The sequence below is a fragment of the Coccidioides posadasii genome, chromosome 1 (assembly GCF_018416015.2).
Source record: "Coccidioides posadasii str. Silveira chromosome 1, complete sequence".
NCBI lineage: Eukaryota > Fungi > Ascomycota > Eurotiomycetes > Onygenales > Onygenaceae > Coccidioides > Coccidioides posadasii.
The window spans coordinates 2,910,261-2,928,197 of NC_089407.1; the positions used below are offsets into that span (position 1 = coordinate 2,910,261).

The following is a 17,937-nucleotide window of genomic DNA, read 5'->3' on the forward strand; positions in this document are numbered from 1 at the left end:
CATTTCTCTATTGATAGTAATTGATACTATGTACTCCGTATACATAGGTAACAAGTTAACTATAGAGTATAATCACTTCATAGATCCTCTGATTAACTAGCACCTAAGTTAACTGCCGCATCTTTTTCTCTCTACCTCTACATAAAAGTCAAACCACACAACCCATTCACACCATATGCACTCCTGTGTAGGCCGGACGAGAAAAAAACAAACCAACCCCTTCCCCCGGGTCCATGGTATCGTTTTAAGAGCGGAGATGAAAACAAAACAAGACAACAGATGCAAAGACAGGCAAGTGACGGCAAAGTCAAGACCTAATGAACCACATATAAGTCTGTGACGTGGGAGGTACCAGTAGCAGAAATAAGGGTAGAAAAAAAGGGAAAGCAAGTCGTATAAATCGTACACACCTACACATGCTCCCTTCCAGGCACACTGGCAAATACCTAACATGTAGCTATAAACAAATAAAAATCAATCACAAAAGCAAATGACGACAGATGGGGTATGTAGTTTAAGCCTGTCCAACTGCAACGAAAACAAAAACAGATGCCTCCCTAGGTCCAAGCACCTACTTAGCCATATTAGATTCAAAAAGAGATGCAAAGAAGAGAGACCCATCTTAGCAGCAGAGATCCCTCCCTTTCCTCCTCCCACTTCTAAAGCTTCAATTTATTAATCCACCTAACGTCTTCTTTCTCACACCACTCCCGCATAAACACCGTGGCAAATCGGATGCCTTCAATCACACCTGTCGTCCCTGTCCCCGGCGCCATACCACCACTTCTTGGCATCGGCAGGAAAAAATCACCACTGTACTTCCCAACCTTCAACACCTCTCTACCTCTTTCGGCAAAGTTCCGGCTCCGTCGTTGCCACGTCATAGGATACTCGCGCGCAAGTATAACGTCGGGGAGTAGACGACAGCCTTCGAGCCAGAGGCGATTCGACTCACGGTGGGACTGAGGAAGACGGTTGCGGAGATCGATTAGTTCCCGGATAACCTTGGAGTCCTGGGCTAGCGTCGAAGGTTGAGATGAAATGTCCGCATCATCACTGCCGGGGGTGGGAGCGACCGCCTTATTTTTCTGGTTGGAATTGTGGCTATTGGAAGGTTCACCCGGAAGCGCAATGGAAGCGAGGCGGTCGAGGTCAAGGGTATGGACAGCTTCATAGATTATAGCACCTAGAAGTAAACAAAGTCCATGTAGGTGGGGATATGCGGCCGTGCGGTGGGCAACGGCCTGCCAGTAGGGAATAAGTGAGTGCCAGTTCGATGACTGGCGGGTTTGGCGACTAAGGGATTTGGATTTATCGTCCGCGATGAATGCAAGGGAGAAACAAAGAACAGCTTCAATAGCAGTCGCGGCACTGAGTTTTGCATCTCTGCTTTGAGAACCACCTGACTTTCCTTGATCTGCGAGCGGGTCAGATGCATGTTTAAGTTCCCGACCTAGGTCCTTGTATTTCTGCCATTCGTCGCGCCACGCACGCCATTCCGCGTCATGCGACTGTGTGGACTGGTTGTCTGTGGATAATGCCGGTGAAGCTTTGCTGGTTGGCCTCTCATCAAGTGCACCAGCTGCTTTAGCTATTGACGCTTTTGCTTCGCTATCTATAGATTCTGTACGTCGCATAGAAGTCCCTTTGGTACCGGGTTTCACTTCCTTTTTGGGAGTTGGAAATTGGGCCTTGGGCTGCTGGCCGGAAGTTTTAGAGTTGGGTGTACCTTTTGGCTCGGAAGATGTCGGCGCGGTCGCTTTTGGCTTCTTACGCGCTGGGCCTTCGGAAGGAATGTCATCTATTGGTGGAGGACGTTTACTTCCCAGGGACGATTCTCGCTGTTTTTCAGGAGCTTTCAAAGTCGAGGGTGGCTTAATTTCTTTTTGATCTAGTACATCCTCCTGAGGTTTTGCCGGGCGTTTCTCAGCTGGAGCTTTGCGCCTGGTTATTTTCAACAGCGCTTCGATTCGCTTTCTGTTTTGGCGCCCGTACTTAAGTCTAACAACGAGTCTCGGCTTTGCTGGAGTTGCAGGCGCCGACCTGCCAGCGGAGGACGATGGCACAACACTGCCTTGTGCGGTAACAGTAACTTTCTTAATGGGACGATTTGTCAGCGGAGCAGGAATTGGGGAGCTTTTCACTCCAGGTTTCGCAGCGAATGAAGTATTTGGCGTTTTAAGCTTGGTATCTCCCTTGGTACTGGAAAATGAGTCTTCGCGGGGCCGGTTACGTTCTATGGACTTGGATTTGATCGCATCAGAGTGGCTACCCGTAGGCTTGGGAAAACTTTTCCTAGCCGCGGATGGTGGTGCCTTTTTGCTCTCCTCTGAAAGCGATATTTCTTCTTCAAGTTCAGGAGGGAGCGTTGGAGAGAGCAGAGGAGGTATACTCGGGCCAGTGGTGTCCGGCGGAAGAGTAGGTGAAAGTAACTCAGGAACGGCTGGCGGTTTCTTTAATTGTATAAGGGGTTTGTCTGAATCCTCTTCACTGTCCTTTTCGGATCGTGGGTTCTTGCGATGGGGCGGTGAAGACTCATCAACAGGCTTTGAAGATGGGGATTCCGGCCTTCTCTTGGGAGCAACATCCTCCTTCGTAGAAGTAGAAGCTTTAGGGCATTGGCCCCTTCTGTTCGACGGAACGTCCTGCTTGAGAGGTGAGGGTTCGGTCTTGTTGCTAGATCCCAACGCGGGAGTTGGCGGAACGGATGTCTCCAACGCTTTCTTGTAGTCCTTGAAACTTATTTTCTTTTTCTGCTGACTGTTCTGTGACGGATTGTTTCTCATCTTCACTGCATGTATTCTAGGTTCATCCTCCTCGATGATATTTCCATTCCCATCGGACCATCCCCCCACGGCGACCAGGAGAGTGTCTTCGGCCTGACGAGACAGAAACGTCATGTACTGGAGCTGCTCCTCCTCTGGCGCAAACAAGCAGCCCTTGCCAACAGCCCAGTTTGTCACTGTTCGGGAACCCAGCCGGAACGGTTTCTCCGTCGGCACGGTGAGGAGGTATGGGTGGTGAGGGAAGACGTCTTCCGTGAGACGCTTGAACCGGGAGTTAATATCGAGAAGGTACTCTGAATGCGATCTCTTCTTGCTTGGTGCAGACTTGGAGATGGTCTTATTGGAGGCGGGGAGGGAAGTATCGTGGTCGAGTGGCATTATAGAGGTGGAGAGACAGGGAGGAAGAGCTCTGATCGGCCGCAGAGATCAGCGGAAGTCGATAAGGAAGGGAGTCACAGGCAAAGCTGGGAAGAACGGCGAAACCGGGGGGTTGAGAGTTTGAAAGTGAAGAGCAAGCGCAGAGCTCAGATAAAGGCATTCGAGCTCGAATGTTCAGGCCATGGGAAGGACAGTCGGGGGGAAGGGAAACGAAAGAGCAGAATTGATGTGAATGCGCCTGGGGCTCATTCAAGAGCTCGATGCCTGTGACAATAGAGAGAAGCGCGTCAATAGTGAATTGAGATAAATGGGATTCATGAAGCTCCGTAAGCTGCTCAGTCGGGCCGGCTGAACAGGCCAAAACAAAATGAGGGTGTTGTTGACTTTCAATAACAGGGCGGGTGAATGCGCTGCCCGGCAAGGTTCCACAAGCAGCTAAAGGGAACGCCAGATGACTTTCAACACAGTGGGACAGCCTCAACACAGACGCGCGGGGACGGATAAAGAAGCAGAGAGAGAAAAGGAAAAAAAAAAAAAAAGGCGATTTTTCGTTACTCACCTCCAGGAGCAGCTTCTCGTTCCCCGATGTCGCAGCCAGGCGTGACGTGACGGCGGCGAGGCGGCCCGTCCAGCAGCCAAAGGTTCTGGTTCCGCTCAGCGACGAGAACCACGGAATCTTATTGGCTGGCTGAGTCTATGCCCACGATCGGCGAAAGCGTGGCCAGCTCGCATAGGCACGGCCATAGGGGTTGGGGGTGTTGGTTAGGCGAGCGAGGGCAGCGATTGAGTGGCAGGGAGATGGGAGACGGCCACCCAGGATCAACTGGCGATGGAAGAACAAGTTGGAGTGTTGGGGGTGGGCAGGCGGGCGACGACGACGAGGAGGACGGTTTGGCAGCGACGAGAACTGAGTTTCGGGGAGTTTGGGGCCCAGGGCAGCCCGGCGAGTTAGCGGGCTGGCTGGGGGGCCTCGGTGGGGTTGCGCCCACAGTTCCGGCGCCTACAGCCGCGCAGAAGGACAGCAGAAGCCACCGAAAAGAACAGCCTGCCAGCCAACAGTTAACAGTACTCAGGCCTCCCCCGGGGTTCGTCTACTAACTATAGTCCGATCACTGATTAATGGAGCACGTCCTGGGCTTCGCAGCTACTGCATACAAACTCCTCTCCAAGCAAGCTTGCCTGGCGTGGGGTGCCATCGCTGCCGATTCCCTCTTAGCTCCTGGGCTGACCGCAGAGTCACGGACGGAATTAACCAGCAGATCGTGGCCAATGCGATCATCCGATTGGCGATCATTGCTTTTTTCTTCACCCTCCCTCCGCTTCCTCTTTCTGGGCGTTGACGTATGTAGCTGTCATCACCCGAGAGGAAATGTGAATACGGAGTACGAAAGAAAGGAAATTCGCATGTATGTTATGTACATAGGTACGGGGTACCGAACATCCTGAGAAACTATTCTTGCTCGGGAGATATCTATTGCATACATTAGACAAAATATGCTATTTGGAGAGTTGAAGCCGTTGATGAAGAGCCGGGATCTAATGCACCTCTGCCAAAGTCTAAAAACGTACGCATTCGAGATCTTTCTTTTTTCCTGCTATCATGCCTCAAAACATCCATTTTTCCTCGCTTCTGGTTTCATCTCAATGCCACACTCAGTATCAAGCCCCTTTCCAGGACGGACCTCTCTCTCTCTCCATGAAAACCAAAAGGAAGGCTACTCCCGCGAAGGCAACCGATACCTCCCAAACAAATTCCAACGCATCCAAGAAAACACCGGTGACCTCGCCGCTCAGAGGCTCCGGGAACCTCGCTATGAATGAGCGTTCGACAGAAGTTGCGGGACATCCATATCAAAGATGCGATACGACGGTTTCTAGAAACTGATTTGTTGAAGAGAATAGCCGGAATCGCAACGCCACAAATATTGCCAAAGCTTCGCAGCGATGCCCAGCTTGCCGTTGCGGCCGCCTGATCGCTCTCGGCAAGCGGTGCTTGGGATGTAGGGAGCAAGGTGTTGAGCACCATCCCCCGGAATCAAGGCTGCTATCATTTGGAAGATGATCCACTCGGCCGCGGAGGACGTTCTATTAAAGTGAGCAAATAGACCAAGACCCAGCGCCAGGATCGCGAATCCAGCGAAGTGAAAGGATCCATATTTGCCAAGTTATGAAAGAATAATCACAACAGTGACGGCCCCGGCGACGGAGGCCAACGTGACATGCAGTGACTGAACACTTGTGCGGGCTGATGATGAACCAAGAGATAGACAGGAAGGAAAAACAAAGAGCACCCAGTACAGGAGGTCAGTCAGGGAGAACTTGCTAATATATACGACCAATGACATGCGGTCTGTGAAAAGCCGGGGAGGTGTCACAAGTTCCCTGCAAAACCTCGAGCTCTCCTAGGCCATAAAGAGAACCATACCACAAAGACGCATCATGAGCGGGATGACTATGCGCTACGATCACCAGGGATATCGCGAACCGGCATACGTTGAGGCGTAGAGTACAACGGATGTGGAATCTATGATCATAATATTACTGGCGTAATGGATGCCCTTCAATCGTTTAGTGAAGTCCCTGTCACGCTGATATTTAGATTTCAAGAAGAAAAGCAAAGATTGATGTAAAAGAACCATCTCCAGGACGTTTTGTCCAGGATTATTCCGCCTATAAATGGGCCTATCGACGTTCCGATCGCGTACACGGTCAAGACGATGGCAATATAATTGCCACGCTCCCGCAATGAGACGATATCCGCTACTATAACATCGACAATCATGTTGAACCCGCCACTCGCAATCCCCTGAACCGCCCGTCCTGTTATGAGCATCTCTATGCTACAGATATTGAAACTATGAATATCGTCACCCATCCCCTTCCGAAAAGATTCGACAATTGTCCGAAAAGCGGCTGCATAGCGGCGCTGATGAAATATAATAGTTGCTAACCACAACATGCGTCCCCTTCTGAAAAACCAGCCACTTTGGTGCCTAAATCGAGAAAAGGATCATACAAGTGACATGCATACTCCGTACCTTGTCAGAAAATAATGCATTTGTAACCCAGACATAGCCATCGCCGATATCCAAAGCTCGCACTATTGTGGGGAGGGATGTAGCAATCTCTGTGTTTTCCAGAGCTCCAAGCAAGCTGGTCACACAAAGTGAACATATAATTGCCCAAAACTGAAGCCCCTTCTTCGTCACCGGCCCTTTCGAGTCAAGCTCCTTCGCGCCCTCATGTTGTGGCACCACAGCCGTATCCTTTTTTTCTGATTGAGCCATGAAATGAAAGAAATTTATGTTCGAAATATAGAAAATGCAAAACGAAAGCAAAACTTCTTGTCTAGGCAATGGATGAAGCTGTCAGTCAACAACTCATTTCCCAAAGATTATATCTTCGAGACGGAATGTTGCTTTGGAACAGCATGATGACAATACATGCCAAACTCCTATTTATTTCCAAACAGATTCTCCCGCCATCCCCATAGCGGATGTCGCTTCGATACAGCCCGAACTCTTGAACATATGCTTGTCGCTTCATTGAGCCCCTTTTTTCGGGAGCATCATATGTAAAGTCCCCTTGTTCGGATGGTTCCGAACAGTGTGCTTTGGCATCTAGTGAAGAACACGAAGGCCATTCTATAGATATAGAGACCGAAAGTCATCATGCGTCAAGAGCCGAGGAATCACCACAACCCATTGGTCGAGCATTTCGGTGTTGCGCAGGCCGGGAGAGAAAAGGTGTTCATCGGCAGTCGTCGGCACAATCTAACCTATTTGGAACTAACTAGAAGGTTAATAAGTAATCTCGGCGAAGAGTTGATCCGATTGCAGCTTAGCCGCAGCTGTTTGTGTGCATCAAGGAACGACAGGAATGCTGCTTCGGCCTTGCCGTCATCAGACCTTACTTTAACAAATGGAATTTATATAGTCGAGGTTCTGCGTCAATATCCATGGCTTAGCTAGATTGTTTCTTGTCAGTTGTACTATGTACAACATGTTTTAGTTGACGTGCAAGACTTCTTTCGCTGGTCGATTCAGTGATTGATCCAGGTTGGGTTCCAAGCTGAACCATCCTTCCGAGCTCTATCATGTCAGGTCATCGAAAGGGCATACCACATTTGCCAAAGCGATACGCGTGCGATCGATGTCGAAAACATAAACTCCGTTGTCCTCGAGAAGCCCAGGCTGGCGATTCGTGCCCACGGTGTTTGCGCGCAGGCGCACAGTGTGTTACAAGCACAGCCCTGCCATTAGGTCGCCCTGCTCGGTCCAGGACGGGAACACCATCCACCCAAACAACTGAAAGAGTACGTAAAAGGGATCAGAGTGGCAGCGGCAACATCGTATTTCGCACTTCTAGGCAACAGCAATATGTGCATTCGGGTCCTGATCTTACTGCTGTACCACCAGCAGAGAGAGCTCATGGAGAGATAGCTACAGGACATTCCCAGGGGCCCTTGGATAAATCATTGTCCTGGTTTCAAACGAGCGATCCTGATATACCTGGATTTGAGCCAGGTACGCTCTTGGAAATCCCAGATGCAGATAGTAGTTTCGGTGACTCCATGATGCGTAATGCCAATGGGCCGGATATACCTCCTTCGTCTGGGAGTACACTAATTGGCTTCCACGTGCCGGAGGTTCTTATCCAGCCCTGGAACCGTGGACGTACTGATAGCCAGAACGACATGTTGCGCGAGGGTGGCACCGGCCTGGGAAGCGGGTCTCTTGAATAACCAGCACAAGAGCCAACCAAGGTCATACGAATAGTTCATCTCGTTCAGCGTTTTTGTAAGCCTAATTTATGCTTATCTGGGCAGCTGCACCGGTCAAGCTGGGTTCCCTGAGGAGTTCCCTTCAGCATGTTGGATGTGGAGACGGTTTACAGAAGCCGGGCCCAGAAAATAAGAGCCAGCTTGGAGAACTGCTGCAGAGAACGTCAAAGATTTTAGGTATCCTACAAGCTTCTGCACTTTCCAAAAACGTTAGCTTGGACACGGGCACTTCTGTGCCTTCAGACTTTTCCAACAGTGCTTTGCCTTCAGTAACCTATCGACCACATCTGGCCCCAGATCTATTCATTCACAACCTACTTCTGTAATGGGACCATCCGTCCACGCCACTTCTTCTCCTCAACGGACACCGGCTCCTAGCTCGACGACAAGACGGCTGATGGAACTTAATACCTCGGAGCCAAAGTTAGACACTGCTACCATCCTCATTATTTCAGCATATTACATCCAGATCATCCAGATATACAATGTCATCTTTGCTCAGTCTCATTTGGAATTCTACCAGACGTCAGGGCCATCAATTTCACGCCTCCAGGTGCTCCCAGGCCCGCAACTCGGACTGCCTCTCGAACACGGCGGCATGCGAGCTGAATTCATGATCCAGGCCATCAACCACTTGCTGGATCGCGTCGAGATACTACAGGGCATGCCCCCAAAATTTAGGCTTAACCCTACTCGGGGGTTCGAAGTTGGTTTTCATGGTTTGGAGCTAACAACTCTATGTATTACGAACGACTATGAATCAAAGAGGAAATAAGAAGGGCGATAACAACATAGCTGGTGGATATATCCACTCGTTGAGAGAGAATATGAAGAATATTGAATGCCTATTTCAGAAGAGTTTCGGCATTTATTCCATCTAGTTTGGATGCTAACGACTAGCTACAACACGCGCGTTTTATGTATATTGCAAGACTTCGCATTTTACCGTTTTCAACGAACCTTCACATCGCTATCTATGATCGATCGTCAGCAGCAAATTTATCTGTCCAGAAAGCTCTAAAATGCTTTTGTTCGCCCAGCTTCTTGATTTCTTCAACTTCTTCCGGAGTCAGCTTAAACTTCAACGTTTCAAGGTACTCGGCCAGGCGCGATTCTTTCGAACTGGTGGTTATGGGAACTGCGCCCTGGTCGATAGCCCACCGAAGCAAGACGTTACCCTCAGTGGTGTTGTATTTCTTAGCTAGACTGTCCAGAATGCTATCCACCGGACCACCCTTTGCTCTCGTTGCAGGAGTTAAGGGTGCATACACAGTGGTGGTGATGCCCTTGGATTGGTGGAAATCGAGTAGACCACTGTGCTGGAGATAGGGGTGATATTCGATTTGGTTAACGGACGGCACAATCTTGGCTGTCTTTAGGACGGCTTCGAGGTGGTTTTGGAGCCAGTTTGATACACCAATTGATCGTGCTTTACCGGATTCCTTGACCTTTTCCATTTCGGCCCATGCTTTTTGCAAATCTTCGTCAGATTTTGCAAAGAAGGGGGAGTGAATAAGGTATCTAGGTCATGCTCGTGAGTTCGTTGCCCGCGATACACTGGTAAAATGCCCCCGGGGGGGAGGAGCACATACAGGTCAACATAGTCCAGCTGCAATTTCCTCAAACTCTCGTCAATCGCCTTCGGGATATCAGAGATGTTGGTGATCACTTTCGTCGTCACATAGAGCTGGTCTCTCGGAACGCTACTTTCTTTGATCGCAATTCCAAGTTCTTCTTCTGTCCCGTAAACCTCCGCCCCGTCAAGATGGTGATATCCCAACTTGATGGCATTCTTGGTCGCATCGACGAGATTTCGGTCTAGGCCGGTGCTTTCTCCTCGTTTGAACCATTTTGTGCCACTGCCGTAGCCGAGCTTCGATTAATAATTATCAGCATCGTGCAAAAACCAGGAGTTGCATCTGCAGTTTAAGCAGATTACACACAAAGGAACATACTTACAATTGGAATCCTGGTTCCGTCATTGAGCTTCACGGACGGGATACTTGCAACCATTGTGCGCGACCGATTGAATATCTTCTGAATCTTGCTGCAGAGGTAGGAAGGGGAAACGGGGTCGAAGAGAGCAATTGGAGAGGATGGGTCAAAATTGCGGGACGCCGGGGTTCTTATGGGCCGAAAATATGTGGGGTGGTTAACCGGGTAATCTCAACGGGACCATGATGGCAAAAGCCTATCTTTGAACGTCCTAACTGAGTTCAAAGGCAGTTTAAGAAGGAGGAAAATACAATACGAGGTCCATTTCGCAGTGGCCGTTTTAATGTGCGATATACGGAGGACGTTGGATAGTCGGCAGCGAAGGGCGTACGCAAAGGTGGGTAACTAATTCCAGTCTGCGCGATCAAGGGCGGCATTTACAGCTTTCAAATGTAACATAGTCCTCCATGCTGATCGCGGAATCACGAAAGGCCCATAGATCTACCTTGCTGGCTCTTTAGTTTTCAAGGAACTGGGGTACTCCGTAACTGCATCCCACGCCCAAGGTTTCTCTCCCCTTTGCCGACGTTTCTCCTGGCCGAAAGCCCAGATGCCAAGAAGTGATGTCATCCGGCGTCAGATCTTGATTAGATAAGATGAAATCCGGCTGCATCCAAAGCCGTATCCAAAACCGCATCGCAGGAAACCTCCACGTCTCACATGTAGTCTGTCTTTCGCTATAGGTTTGACTGAGGACGGAGTATATGATCTGTATAAATTTTGATTCAGTCCCTCTTTTGCTCAACTTAGCAAGTAAACGGCCATCAGCCTTCTCAGCACCTGTGTACCTTCCTGTCACGCCCGTCAATGCTCTTGAGAAACACTTTTTATCGCTGCGTGCCGACGATCCTTCAATCCCGCCTTGCACGAATGGCATCCCATCTATCTAACGGTCCACAGACAGCGAATACCAGTGCCTTATCCTTAGAGGACATCCCCAAAACCAACAATTTCACTACAAAGCTTCCCCCGGACCCCGCATTTCAAACACCGGAATCTTCAAATAATGCTCCCCGAGAGGAATTGGGACCTCGTATGGTCAAAGGGGCGTTATATACCTTTGTTAGACCAGAACCGCAAGACGACCTGGAGCTTTTGGATGTGAGTCCCCGGGCAATGCGTGATATCGGGTTGAAAGACGGTGAGGAGAAGACAAAGGCCTTTAAAGATATGACGGCTGGGAATAAGATATTTTGGAGTGAGGAGCATGGAGGAATATACCCATGGGCGCAATGTTACGGAGGTTGGTTCTTCCGGCTATATCTTTGCAAAACTGAGGACTAATGCTCATGGGTCTTTTGAGGTTGGCAATTGTACGTTGGATCTCATGGGAGCTTGACGACTTGCCGAAATTACTGACGGGTATCCGCAGCGGAGCTTGGGCAGGACAGTTAGGTGATGGTGTAGGTCCCCCCCAAACCCACCAAAACTTGCCATGAAAAGTCGACTCCTAACAACCTTGTAGCGGGCCATCAGTTTATTTGAAACTGTAAATCCGACTACGGGTACAAGGTATGAGATTCAACTTAAGGGGGCTGGAAGGACCCCGTACTCGCGATTTGCCGATGGAAAAGCAGTCCTTCGCTCTAGCATTCGAGAATACGTAATCTCAGAAGGTTTGTAGAGCCAGCTCTGTCCCAAAGGTGTGGGTCTGATTCTGGATTTTAGCTTTGAATGCTCTTGGAATACCTACAACTCGTGCACTCGCCCTCACCCTGTTACCTGATGTTGCAGTAAGAAGAGAAAAGATTGAGCCTGGAGCCATTGTGACTCGGTTTGCTGAATCTTGGCTTCGTATTGGAACGTTTGATCTCCTTCGTGCGCGCGGAGATCGAGATCTCACGCGCAAGCTCGCTAATTATATCGCCGAGGACGTTTTCTCTGGGTGGGAGTCCCTCCCTGCAGCCTTGAAATTTTCGGATGACGGTCCTCCTCCTGTTGATGTGGATAATCCACCTAGAGGTGTGCCAAAAGATGAAATGCAAGGAGAAGAAGGCGCAGAGCAAAACAGGTTTTCTAGGCTCTACCGTGAGATTGTACGACGTAATGCGAAAACAGTTGCAGCATGGCAAGCATATGGTTTCATGAATGGAGTGCTGAATACAGACAATACTTCAATATTCGGACTGTCGCTTGATTATGGCCCGTTTGCCTTTATGGATAATTTCGACCCAAATTATACCCCGAACCACGATGATGAACTGCTACGATATTCGTATAGGAATCAACCCTCGATTATTTGGTGGAATTTGGTTCGACTAGGAGAATCGTTTGGAGAACTAATAGGTGCAGGGGACAAGGTCGATGACGAAACTTTCGTCTCTAAAGGAATCACTGAAGATTTTGCCCCGATACTCATTAAGCGAGCCGAGACCATTATTGATAACGCATCTAAGGAATATCGAACCCTGTTTTTGAACGAATACAAACGCCTGATGACCGCCAGATTAGGTTTAAAGACCCAGAAAGACTCGGACTTTGAAAAGTTATTTTCTGATCTACTTGATGCCCTCGAGGCCCTAGAGTTAGACTTCAACCACTTTTTCAGAAAGCTGTCTGGATTCTCTCTAAGTGACATCAAGAGCGAGGAGAAAAGGAAAGAAGTTGCTAGCGTGTTCTTCCATCAGGAGGGCGTTGGTGGCATTGGAAACACAGAGGAATCTGCCAGAGAGCGGCTTGCAAAATGGTTATCTGCTTGGAGGGATAGGGTCATCGAGGATTGGGGAAGTGATTCGGATGTCGAACGCCAAACTTCTATGAAGGCGGTGAACCCGAAGGTGAGAACTTGCAAGACTACATTGCATAAAACAGTTCAGTGCTGATATCTCTTTTCAGTTCCTTCCACGATCGTGGGTCTTGGATGAAGTGATACAGCGTGTTCAGCATCAGGGAGATAGAGATATCCTCGGTCGTGTTATGCACATGGCGCTTCATCCATTTCAAGAGGAATGGAATTGGAACAGAGAGGAAGAGGAGAGGTTGTGTGGAGATGTTCCCCAATTCAAGAGAATGACCATGTGCAGCTGCAGCTCTTGAAGACATACCTGGCTTAAATATTTATGTTTTCTTCTTGAGAGCAGAACATAGAGCTACACAACAGCTAATTTGTTGCAGTGATAGAACTCTTTATACCTGTCCCGGTGACTGATGAATCTAACGCTTGTTATTGAATACACCTCTTGCCCAGGGCATTTGCATTATTTGCCTAATGCGCCCGCTATAACTAACAGGTCCTTGTGTTCTTGGTAGACATTTCATTGTGTCATGACTTCTCACACAGTTTGCTCTTGACATTTTCAACAGCAGCTTGAATATGGTTCATCCCTCTTGCCTTAGCGATCAAACTAACTAGAGCTTACAGTTTTTTATGTCCATGGATGACGATGAGTACCTGCGTCGGGCTCTCGAAGAGAACTTCCACCTTAACGAGCAGCATGAACGGCAGCTTGAAGAATCGCGAAGATTCCATCGCGACCTTAATGAAAGAGCTCTCAGAGTATCCCGGGCTGATGCGGAGAGGGCCAGACAGGCTGCTCGGGAAGAGGATGATCAATTGATGATGGCAATAGAAAGGAGTCAGGCAGAGGAGCGTGCGAGGGCAAGGAGGCTTCAAGCAGAGAGACAAAGATTACTGCAGATGGATAGAGAATTCGGCAGTGGTCCAGGTCAGCGTGTAGGTGACAGTGCCGCTCGGGCGAACTCCAGGAGTCTACGAAACAACGAAGACGGAGTCCGTGGAAACACTGGTTCAACGAGAGCCAGATCCGCTACCGGAACTCAACCGGGGTGTGGTAACCAACGACCTAGACGTCAAAGCACAGCATCATCAACTGTCCCTCAAACTGACCGAAGAGATGCAACTCATGGAAATAGCGGCCCAGCACGGTCAAGATCCGCCACAACCCACCAGGAGGATAACAGCCTGAGTGGTAGTCGAGCGCGCCAACCACGGCTCCAGGATACCGTACCGTCACATCTTCCCCAAGCAAGCACATCAAGAGCAAGCACCCCTTTCCGCGCCAATAGTGCACGCGAATCTCTAGCGCGCCGCATTTCCAGTATCGCAGCCCCATACACCACTCGTCGCCACTCCCACCACCAGCCTGGTTTCTCCAACCCTCCCATAATTCCTCAACCTGCTCATAGTCCGGCCATGTACTCCCTCTCCGAAATACTTGCCCGCTCCCGCATAGATGCCTTCCCCACCGGGTCCTTCTTCCCCGCAGATGCTGATCCGGCCTTTGATGCTGCCCTCCAAGCCGCAATCAACGATTCTGCCGATCAAGCGCGCGACGAAGAGGAAGAAGCCGTTCAACGCAGTCGGGGCATCCCAACGTATGAAGAGGCCTGCAGCATGCCGAGGTATAGACCACCAAGGGGAGCGAGATATGTGTTTCAGGGACCGAAAGAAGTTTATGTTGAGACAGGTGGCGAGGGTGAGGGGATGAGGGTCAAAGTGGTGGGGGATATGGATCTGGGAGAAGCTCTCAGGGTTGCGAACCAGAATTTTGGACAGCGAACAGGGCAGGGCCGATGGCAGTGGTGAAACTTTTGCTAAAAAGAGCAAAAGCTATGATACTGAGATCCCTCTATTACATATGGGAGATTCATTATCAAAGTTTTCTTCGTTTGAAACTCCATTAGGCTTTCCTGGCTCTTTTATATCCTATTCCCTGTAGGGATCCTGTCCTCTATATGTAGAAATCGATTAGACATCAATTGAATCGTCTAACCATACTAGCATGGGGAATTTGTTGCTACTCCCTAGTACGCTGCAAGAGTCATGTGCCATAGCTCCATCGAATAACAGATGGAGTGGTTAGGAGTAGTTGACGATGACTGGCTACGATAGTTCAGAAAAATAGAGTTCCCTATCAAAACAACTAAGCCCTTGTGAAAAGACTTATGCTTGACATAGGATATTTAACTACCTCAGAAAACTAGCAGCAATGCATAACTATGCAAGCAGACATTTGGAAAAGAGGAATCCGAGACTCTGGTATCATTTGATTCCGTAGAATTCTCAAACAACTGATCCCCAAGTCTCCCAACTGAATTTCCCATTTGAAGAACAACACCGTTTGCACAATCACTTTTTATTCCCCATGAAACCTTTGGTTTTTTTTTTTCCTCTTCTCAGTAGCCTGTGCGCCTGCAATCAAAAAGCACTCTCCCATACCTATTCCCGAGGATGCTTGGGTCACAGAAGTTATATTTGAACGGCGAGGAGGAGCGCACGCGAGGGACTTCATAGACGTTTTGTTTTTTGTCGCAAAAGGAAGATACAACGTTTCCGCGATCAGTTGGATAGAGTGAGGGGGTCATGACGCACGCTTTTTATGGTCGTTGCTTGTAAGTCCGAAAAAAGTATGTGTTAAGGGGACGGGTGAGTCGTGTCATGACCAAGATTCAATTTGTTACGTGCTCCTATGCTAGATTTCGAACCGAAATGTCGCCGGTCTAGTTGGGGCAGGCGGCTTGGACGTGACCGGGCTGCTTGCATTTGTAGCAGACACGTTCGCCTTTGCCCTCGGTGGTGCAGTCGCGAGAGACATGGCCAGTCTCACCACCTATAACGAACGCTCTGTCAGTTAACCTTTTCTGAATATCCAAAAGAAGGTAGGAAGGATTCCGCACAATTGTAGCACTTCTGTCCTTGGGTACAGTCGCGAGCCCTGTGGCCATACCCTCCGCAAGAGTAGCAAGTCAGAGGACGGTTACCGTAGCGGTACGAGCCAGCGTTGTAGCCACCACCATTGTATCCAGAGTACTGGCCGCAGTTACGGGAAATATGACCGACTTGGCCACATTTGTAGCATTCTTGGCCTCTGGCCTCTCCGGACTCGCCTCCCTGGGGGCATTCACGAGAAATATGTCCGACTTGGCCACACTTGTAGCATTCTTGACCTCTGGCGCCTCCGGATTCGCCTGCCTGAGGGCAGTCACGTGAAATGTGACCTGTCAAGCCGCAGCGGTAGCAGGACTTTTCCTTTGCGGGTTCATTGCAATCGCGGCCTAAGGGTTAACGGGTTCAACACGGTCAGTCATGGGAATTTGTCGACATATCTTCACCTCCGGGCCATCCTCCAATATTTACTCACTGACGTGTCCTTCTCCTAAAATGTGAAAAAAAAAGCTTGTTAGGGAACTTCATACTTTCAGCTGTCAATGGAGACGCGATATCCTGACATACCACCGCAGTTGTAGCTAGAGAAAATGTTAGTCCAGTCGAGCCTAAGTCTCGATTTGGGATCCCGGGGGAAAGTATATACCAGATAACAGAACCTTTCTTGGGGCAGTCGCGGGCCTAAGAGGGAAAAATTAATGTTATCCCACCACAAACGGAGCACGCATCATATTAACCTGGTGGGCCGAATCGCCACCTGACAGTAATGTTAGCATTGAGCTTAATAGTTAAGGCAAAGCGCATCACAATGAAGTGGAATAGGAAATAGCTGAAGCCGCAGAGCGGAAGATCTGCTTTAAAAACCAAAAAAAAAAAAAAAAAAGAAAAAAGAAAAAAGAAAAAAGAGAGAATAATATGGGGATTATGTCTTGAAAGCGAGACTTGCGCCGAGGCATTGCGACTCCAGCACAGCAAACCCATAAAGCACGCAAGTAACAGAGAGACTCACAAGTGAAGCAACCAGCCTGATATTCCATTTTTCTTCGAGTATATGGGCGAAAGGCAGTAGAAGCGGTACTAGCAAGCCTAACCGGTCGATCAGAGGGTCTGGAACGGCAGTAAAAAGCAAGGCGACTACGCAACACGGAAAACATGAAGTAGACGGTGTCGATGAGGGCGGGAGATTGGGGGGAAGGAAAAAATGAAGGGAATGAGGGCGGAGAGCTGTCAAGGGCTAAACCAGGTCTGACCTACAGATGAGACGAAACGTGCAAACCGTAGAGGTAGGCGGATAAAGAGGATTTTGTAAAGAGGCAAATCGGGCGGTGAACAGAGAAAAGTCTGTTTGTGAAGCAGAATCACAAGTTGTTGAGGAGGAGGAAAAAAGAGAGAGAAGAGAGAGGGAGAGAGAGTTGACGGGGCGGAAAAAAGTCAAAACAGTCAAAAAGGGAACCCACAGAAGACAGGTCACCTGGTTAGTGAGCTTTAAGGTGGCATTTTCTGCGCCATCTTCCCTTTAGTGTGGACAGTATCATTGACAATGCATTTTTCAGTAGAATTGCTTTCCTTTTCCTTCTTCTTTGCCTTTGGTATGCTTTAGCCCTGCATTTTCCCTGTGCTTTCATGGTGCATCTCCTCCGCCGTGTGGTTCTTTTTCGCCTCCCGCCATGACTGTATCAGGCCTAGGCATTGAAGTCGTGCGAATCCCAATCCTGGACCCCCTCCGCCTTTTCTGGCTATTTGCCTAGATCTAGAATCATACAGCGGGCGAGATGGCGAAAATAACGACGCGAAAGCAGGTCCGGAGGGGGGTCATGCTGCAGCTGCAGGCCTTGGAATATTTGCTTTTCTGCTGTCCAACCCCTGTAGAGGTGCTGTTACGCTGGCAGCCATTGGCTAGATCTGAGGCGATGGATCTTAAATTTAACGTGTCCGGGCGAGCATGCGGCAAGGGAGACTGAATTTGTGAGACAGAGCCCTGTCCTTGAAATGGGGACAGTGGCGTGTTCCTTCATCAGTGCATCGTGCTCCATTGTTGTCGCGTTTCCTGGGCTGTGTGTACCTCCTCGTTCCACATTGCAAGGCTCTCGCGAGAGAGATAAACCTGGCTGTTGTATTCATGAAATTCGTCTTAGGGCTGAGAGTGTGTAGGGACAAATGATCCATTTCATTCGCCTTTTCAAACGACGAAACGGTGCCTGGTACTAACCTTAAGAGGCACATTGAGCCCAGAAATCTGGCCTTAGCAGTGGTATATTGGATATCTGGACTCGAATCCCTGTCTGCGGGCAATGGCAGCTTTCGGAATCCAATCAGAGGGCATGGGCAGATACATCACGGACGGTTCACAAAATTGTTGAAGCGTCCTG

The 17,937-nt window shown here is 49.2% G+C and overlaps 8 protein-coding genes across 8 annotated transcripts; 5 read left to right on the forward strand and 3 right to left on the reverse strand.

The window, feature by feature from the left end:
- Window positions 1-68: 68 nt before the first annotated feature.
- Window positions 69-3,405, reverse strand: D8B26_000816 (uncharacterized protein). Its single transcript, XM_003071170.2, has one exon. The coding sequence runs from the start codon at window positions 3,162-3,164 to the stop codon at window positions 660-662; it is 2,505 nt and encodes an 834-aa protein (XP_003071216.2). The 5' UTR covers window positions 3,165-3,405; the 3' UTR covers window positions 69-659.
- Window positions 3,406-4,658: 1,253 nt separating this feature from the next.
- Window positions 4,659-4,985, forward strand: D8B26_000817 (uncharacterized protein; the record flags this gene model as incomplete). The annotated part of the gene is made up of 1 exon (XM_066123350.1): window positions 4,659-4,985. The coding sequence occupies one exon, from the start codon at window positions 4,659-4,661 to the stop codon at window positions 4,983-4,985; it is 327 nt and encodes a 108-aa protein (XP_065979424.1).
- A 2,275-nt stretch (window positions 4,986-7,260) lies between these two features.
- D8B26_000818 (uncharacterized protein) lies at window positions 7,261-7,908 on the forward strand (the record flags this gene model as incomplete). Its single annotated transcript, XM_003071172.2, has 1 exon — window positions 7,261-7,908. The coding sequence occupies one exon, from the start codon at window positions 7,261-7,263 to the stop codon at window positions 7,906-7,908; it is 648 nt and encodes a 215-aa protein (XP_003071218.2).
- A 364-nt stretch (window positions 7,909-8,272) lies between these two features.
- D8B26_000819 (uncharacterized protein) lies at window positions 8,273-8,722 on the forward strand (the record flags this gene model as incomplete). Its single annotated transcript, XM_066123351.1, has 1 exon — window positions 8,273-8,722. One exon carries the CDS (start codon window positions 8,273-8,275, stop codon window positions 8,720-8,722), a length of 450 nt encoding a protein of 149 aa, XP_065979425.1.
- Window positions 8,723-8,799: 77 nt separating this feature from the next.
- On the reverse strand, window positions 8,800-10,133 carry D8B26_000820 (uncharacterized protein). The gene is made up of 3 exons (XM_003071173.2): window positions 9,907-10,133; window positions 9,540-9,820; window positions 8,800-9,468 (listed from the first exon to the last, which is right to left on the reverse strand). Exons 1-3 carry the CDS (start codon window positions 9,958-9,960, stop codon window positions 8,922-8,924), a joined length of 882 nt encoding a protein of 293 aa, XP_003071219.2. The 5' UTR covers window positions 9,961-10,133; the 3' UTR covers window positions 8,800-8,921.
- Window positions 10,134-10,621: 488 nt separating this feature from the next.
- D8B26_000821 (uncharacterized protein) lies at window positions 10,622-13,102 on the forward strand. Its single transcript, XM_003071174.2, has 6 exons — window positions 10,622-11,185; window positions 11,246-11,255; window positions 11,315-11,345; window positions 11,408-11,558; window positions 11,611-12,719; window positions 12,778-13,102. Exons 1-6 carry the CDS (start codon window positions 10,750-10,752, stop codon window positions 12,976-12,978), a joined length of 1,938 nt encoding a protein of 645 aa, XP_003071220.1. The 5' UTR covers window positions 10,622-10,749; the 3' UTR covers window positions 12,979-13,102.
- Window positions 13,103-13,309: 207 nt separating this feature from the next.
- On the forward strand, window positions 13,310-14,488 carry D8B26_000822 (uncharacterized protein; the record flags this gene model as incomplete). Its single annotated transcript, XM_003071175.2, has 1 exon — window positions 13,310-14,488. One exon carries the CDS (start codon window positions 13,310-13,312, stop codon window positions 14,486-14,488), a length of 1,179 nt encoding a protein of 392 aa, XP_003071221.2.
- A 319-nt stretch (window positions 14,489-14,807) lies between these two features.
- On the reverse strand, window positions 14,808-17,638 carry D8B26_000823 (uncharacterized protein). Its single transcript, XM_066123352.1, has 8 exons — window positions 16,823-17,638; window positions 16,578-16,654; window positions 16,306-16,325; window positions 16,215-16,249; window positions 16,136-16,149; window positions 16,044-16,058; window positions 15,580-15,957; window positions 14,808-15,512 (listed from the first exon to the last, which is right to left on the reverse strand). Exons 2-8 carry the CDS (start codon window positions 16,603-16,605, stop codon window positions 15,403-15,405), a joined length of 600 nt encoding a protein of 199 aa, XP_065979426.1. The 5' UTR covers window positions 16,606-16,654; window positions 16,823-17,638; the 3' UTR covers window positions 14,808-15,402.
- Between the last annotated feature and the right edge of the window lie 299 nt (window positions 17,639-17,937).

Bases quoted from the DNA above. Each gene is read 5' to 3' on its own strand.
- D8B26_000820 (XM_003071173.2), bottom strand. From the start codon at position 9,960: ATGGTTGCAAGTATCCCGTCCGTGAAGCTCAATGACGGAACCAGGATT. The intron at 9,821-9,906 runs GTAAGTATGTTC...TATTAATCGAAG, and splicing joins ACGGAACCAGGATTCCAATT to CTCGGCTACGGCAGTGGCAC. The intron at 9,469-9,539 runs GTATGTGCTCCT...AGCATGACCTAG, and splicing joins CAGCTGGACTATGTTGACCT to ATACCTTATTCACTCCCCCT.
- D8B26_000816 (XM_003071170.2), bottom strand. From the start codon at position 3,164: ATGCCACTCGACCACGATACTTCCCTCCCCGCCTCCAATAAGACCATC.
- D8B26_000823 (XM_066123352.1), bottom strand. From the start codon at position 16,605: ATGGAATATCAGGCTGGTTGCTTCACTT. The intron at 16,326-16,577 runs GTGAGTCTCTCT...CATTACTGTCAG, and splicing joins TCAGGCTGGTTGCTTCACTT to GTGGCGATTCGGCCCACCAG. The intron at 16,250-16,305 runs GTTAATATGATG...TTTCCCTCTTAG, and splicing joins GTGGCGATTCGGCCCACCAG to GCCCGCGACTGCCCCAAGAA.
- D8B26_000821 (XM_003071174.2), top strand. From the start codon at position 10,750: ATGCTCTTGAGAAACACTTTTTATCGCTGCGTGCCGACGATCCTTCAA. The intron at 11,559-11,610 runs GTTTGTAGAGCC...TCTGGATTTTAG, and splicing joins AGAATACGTAATCTCAGAAG to CTTTGAATGCTCTTGGAATA. The intron at 12,720-12,777 runs GTGAGAACTTGC...ATCTCTTTTCAG, and splicing joins TGAAGGCGGTGAACCCGAAG to TTCCTTCCACGATCGTGGGT.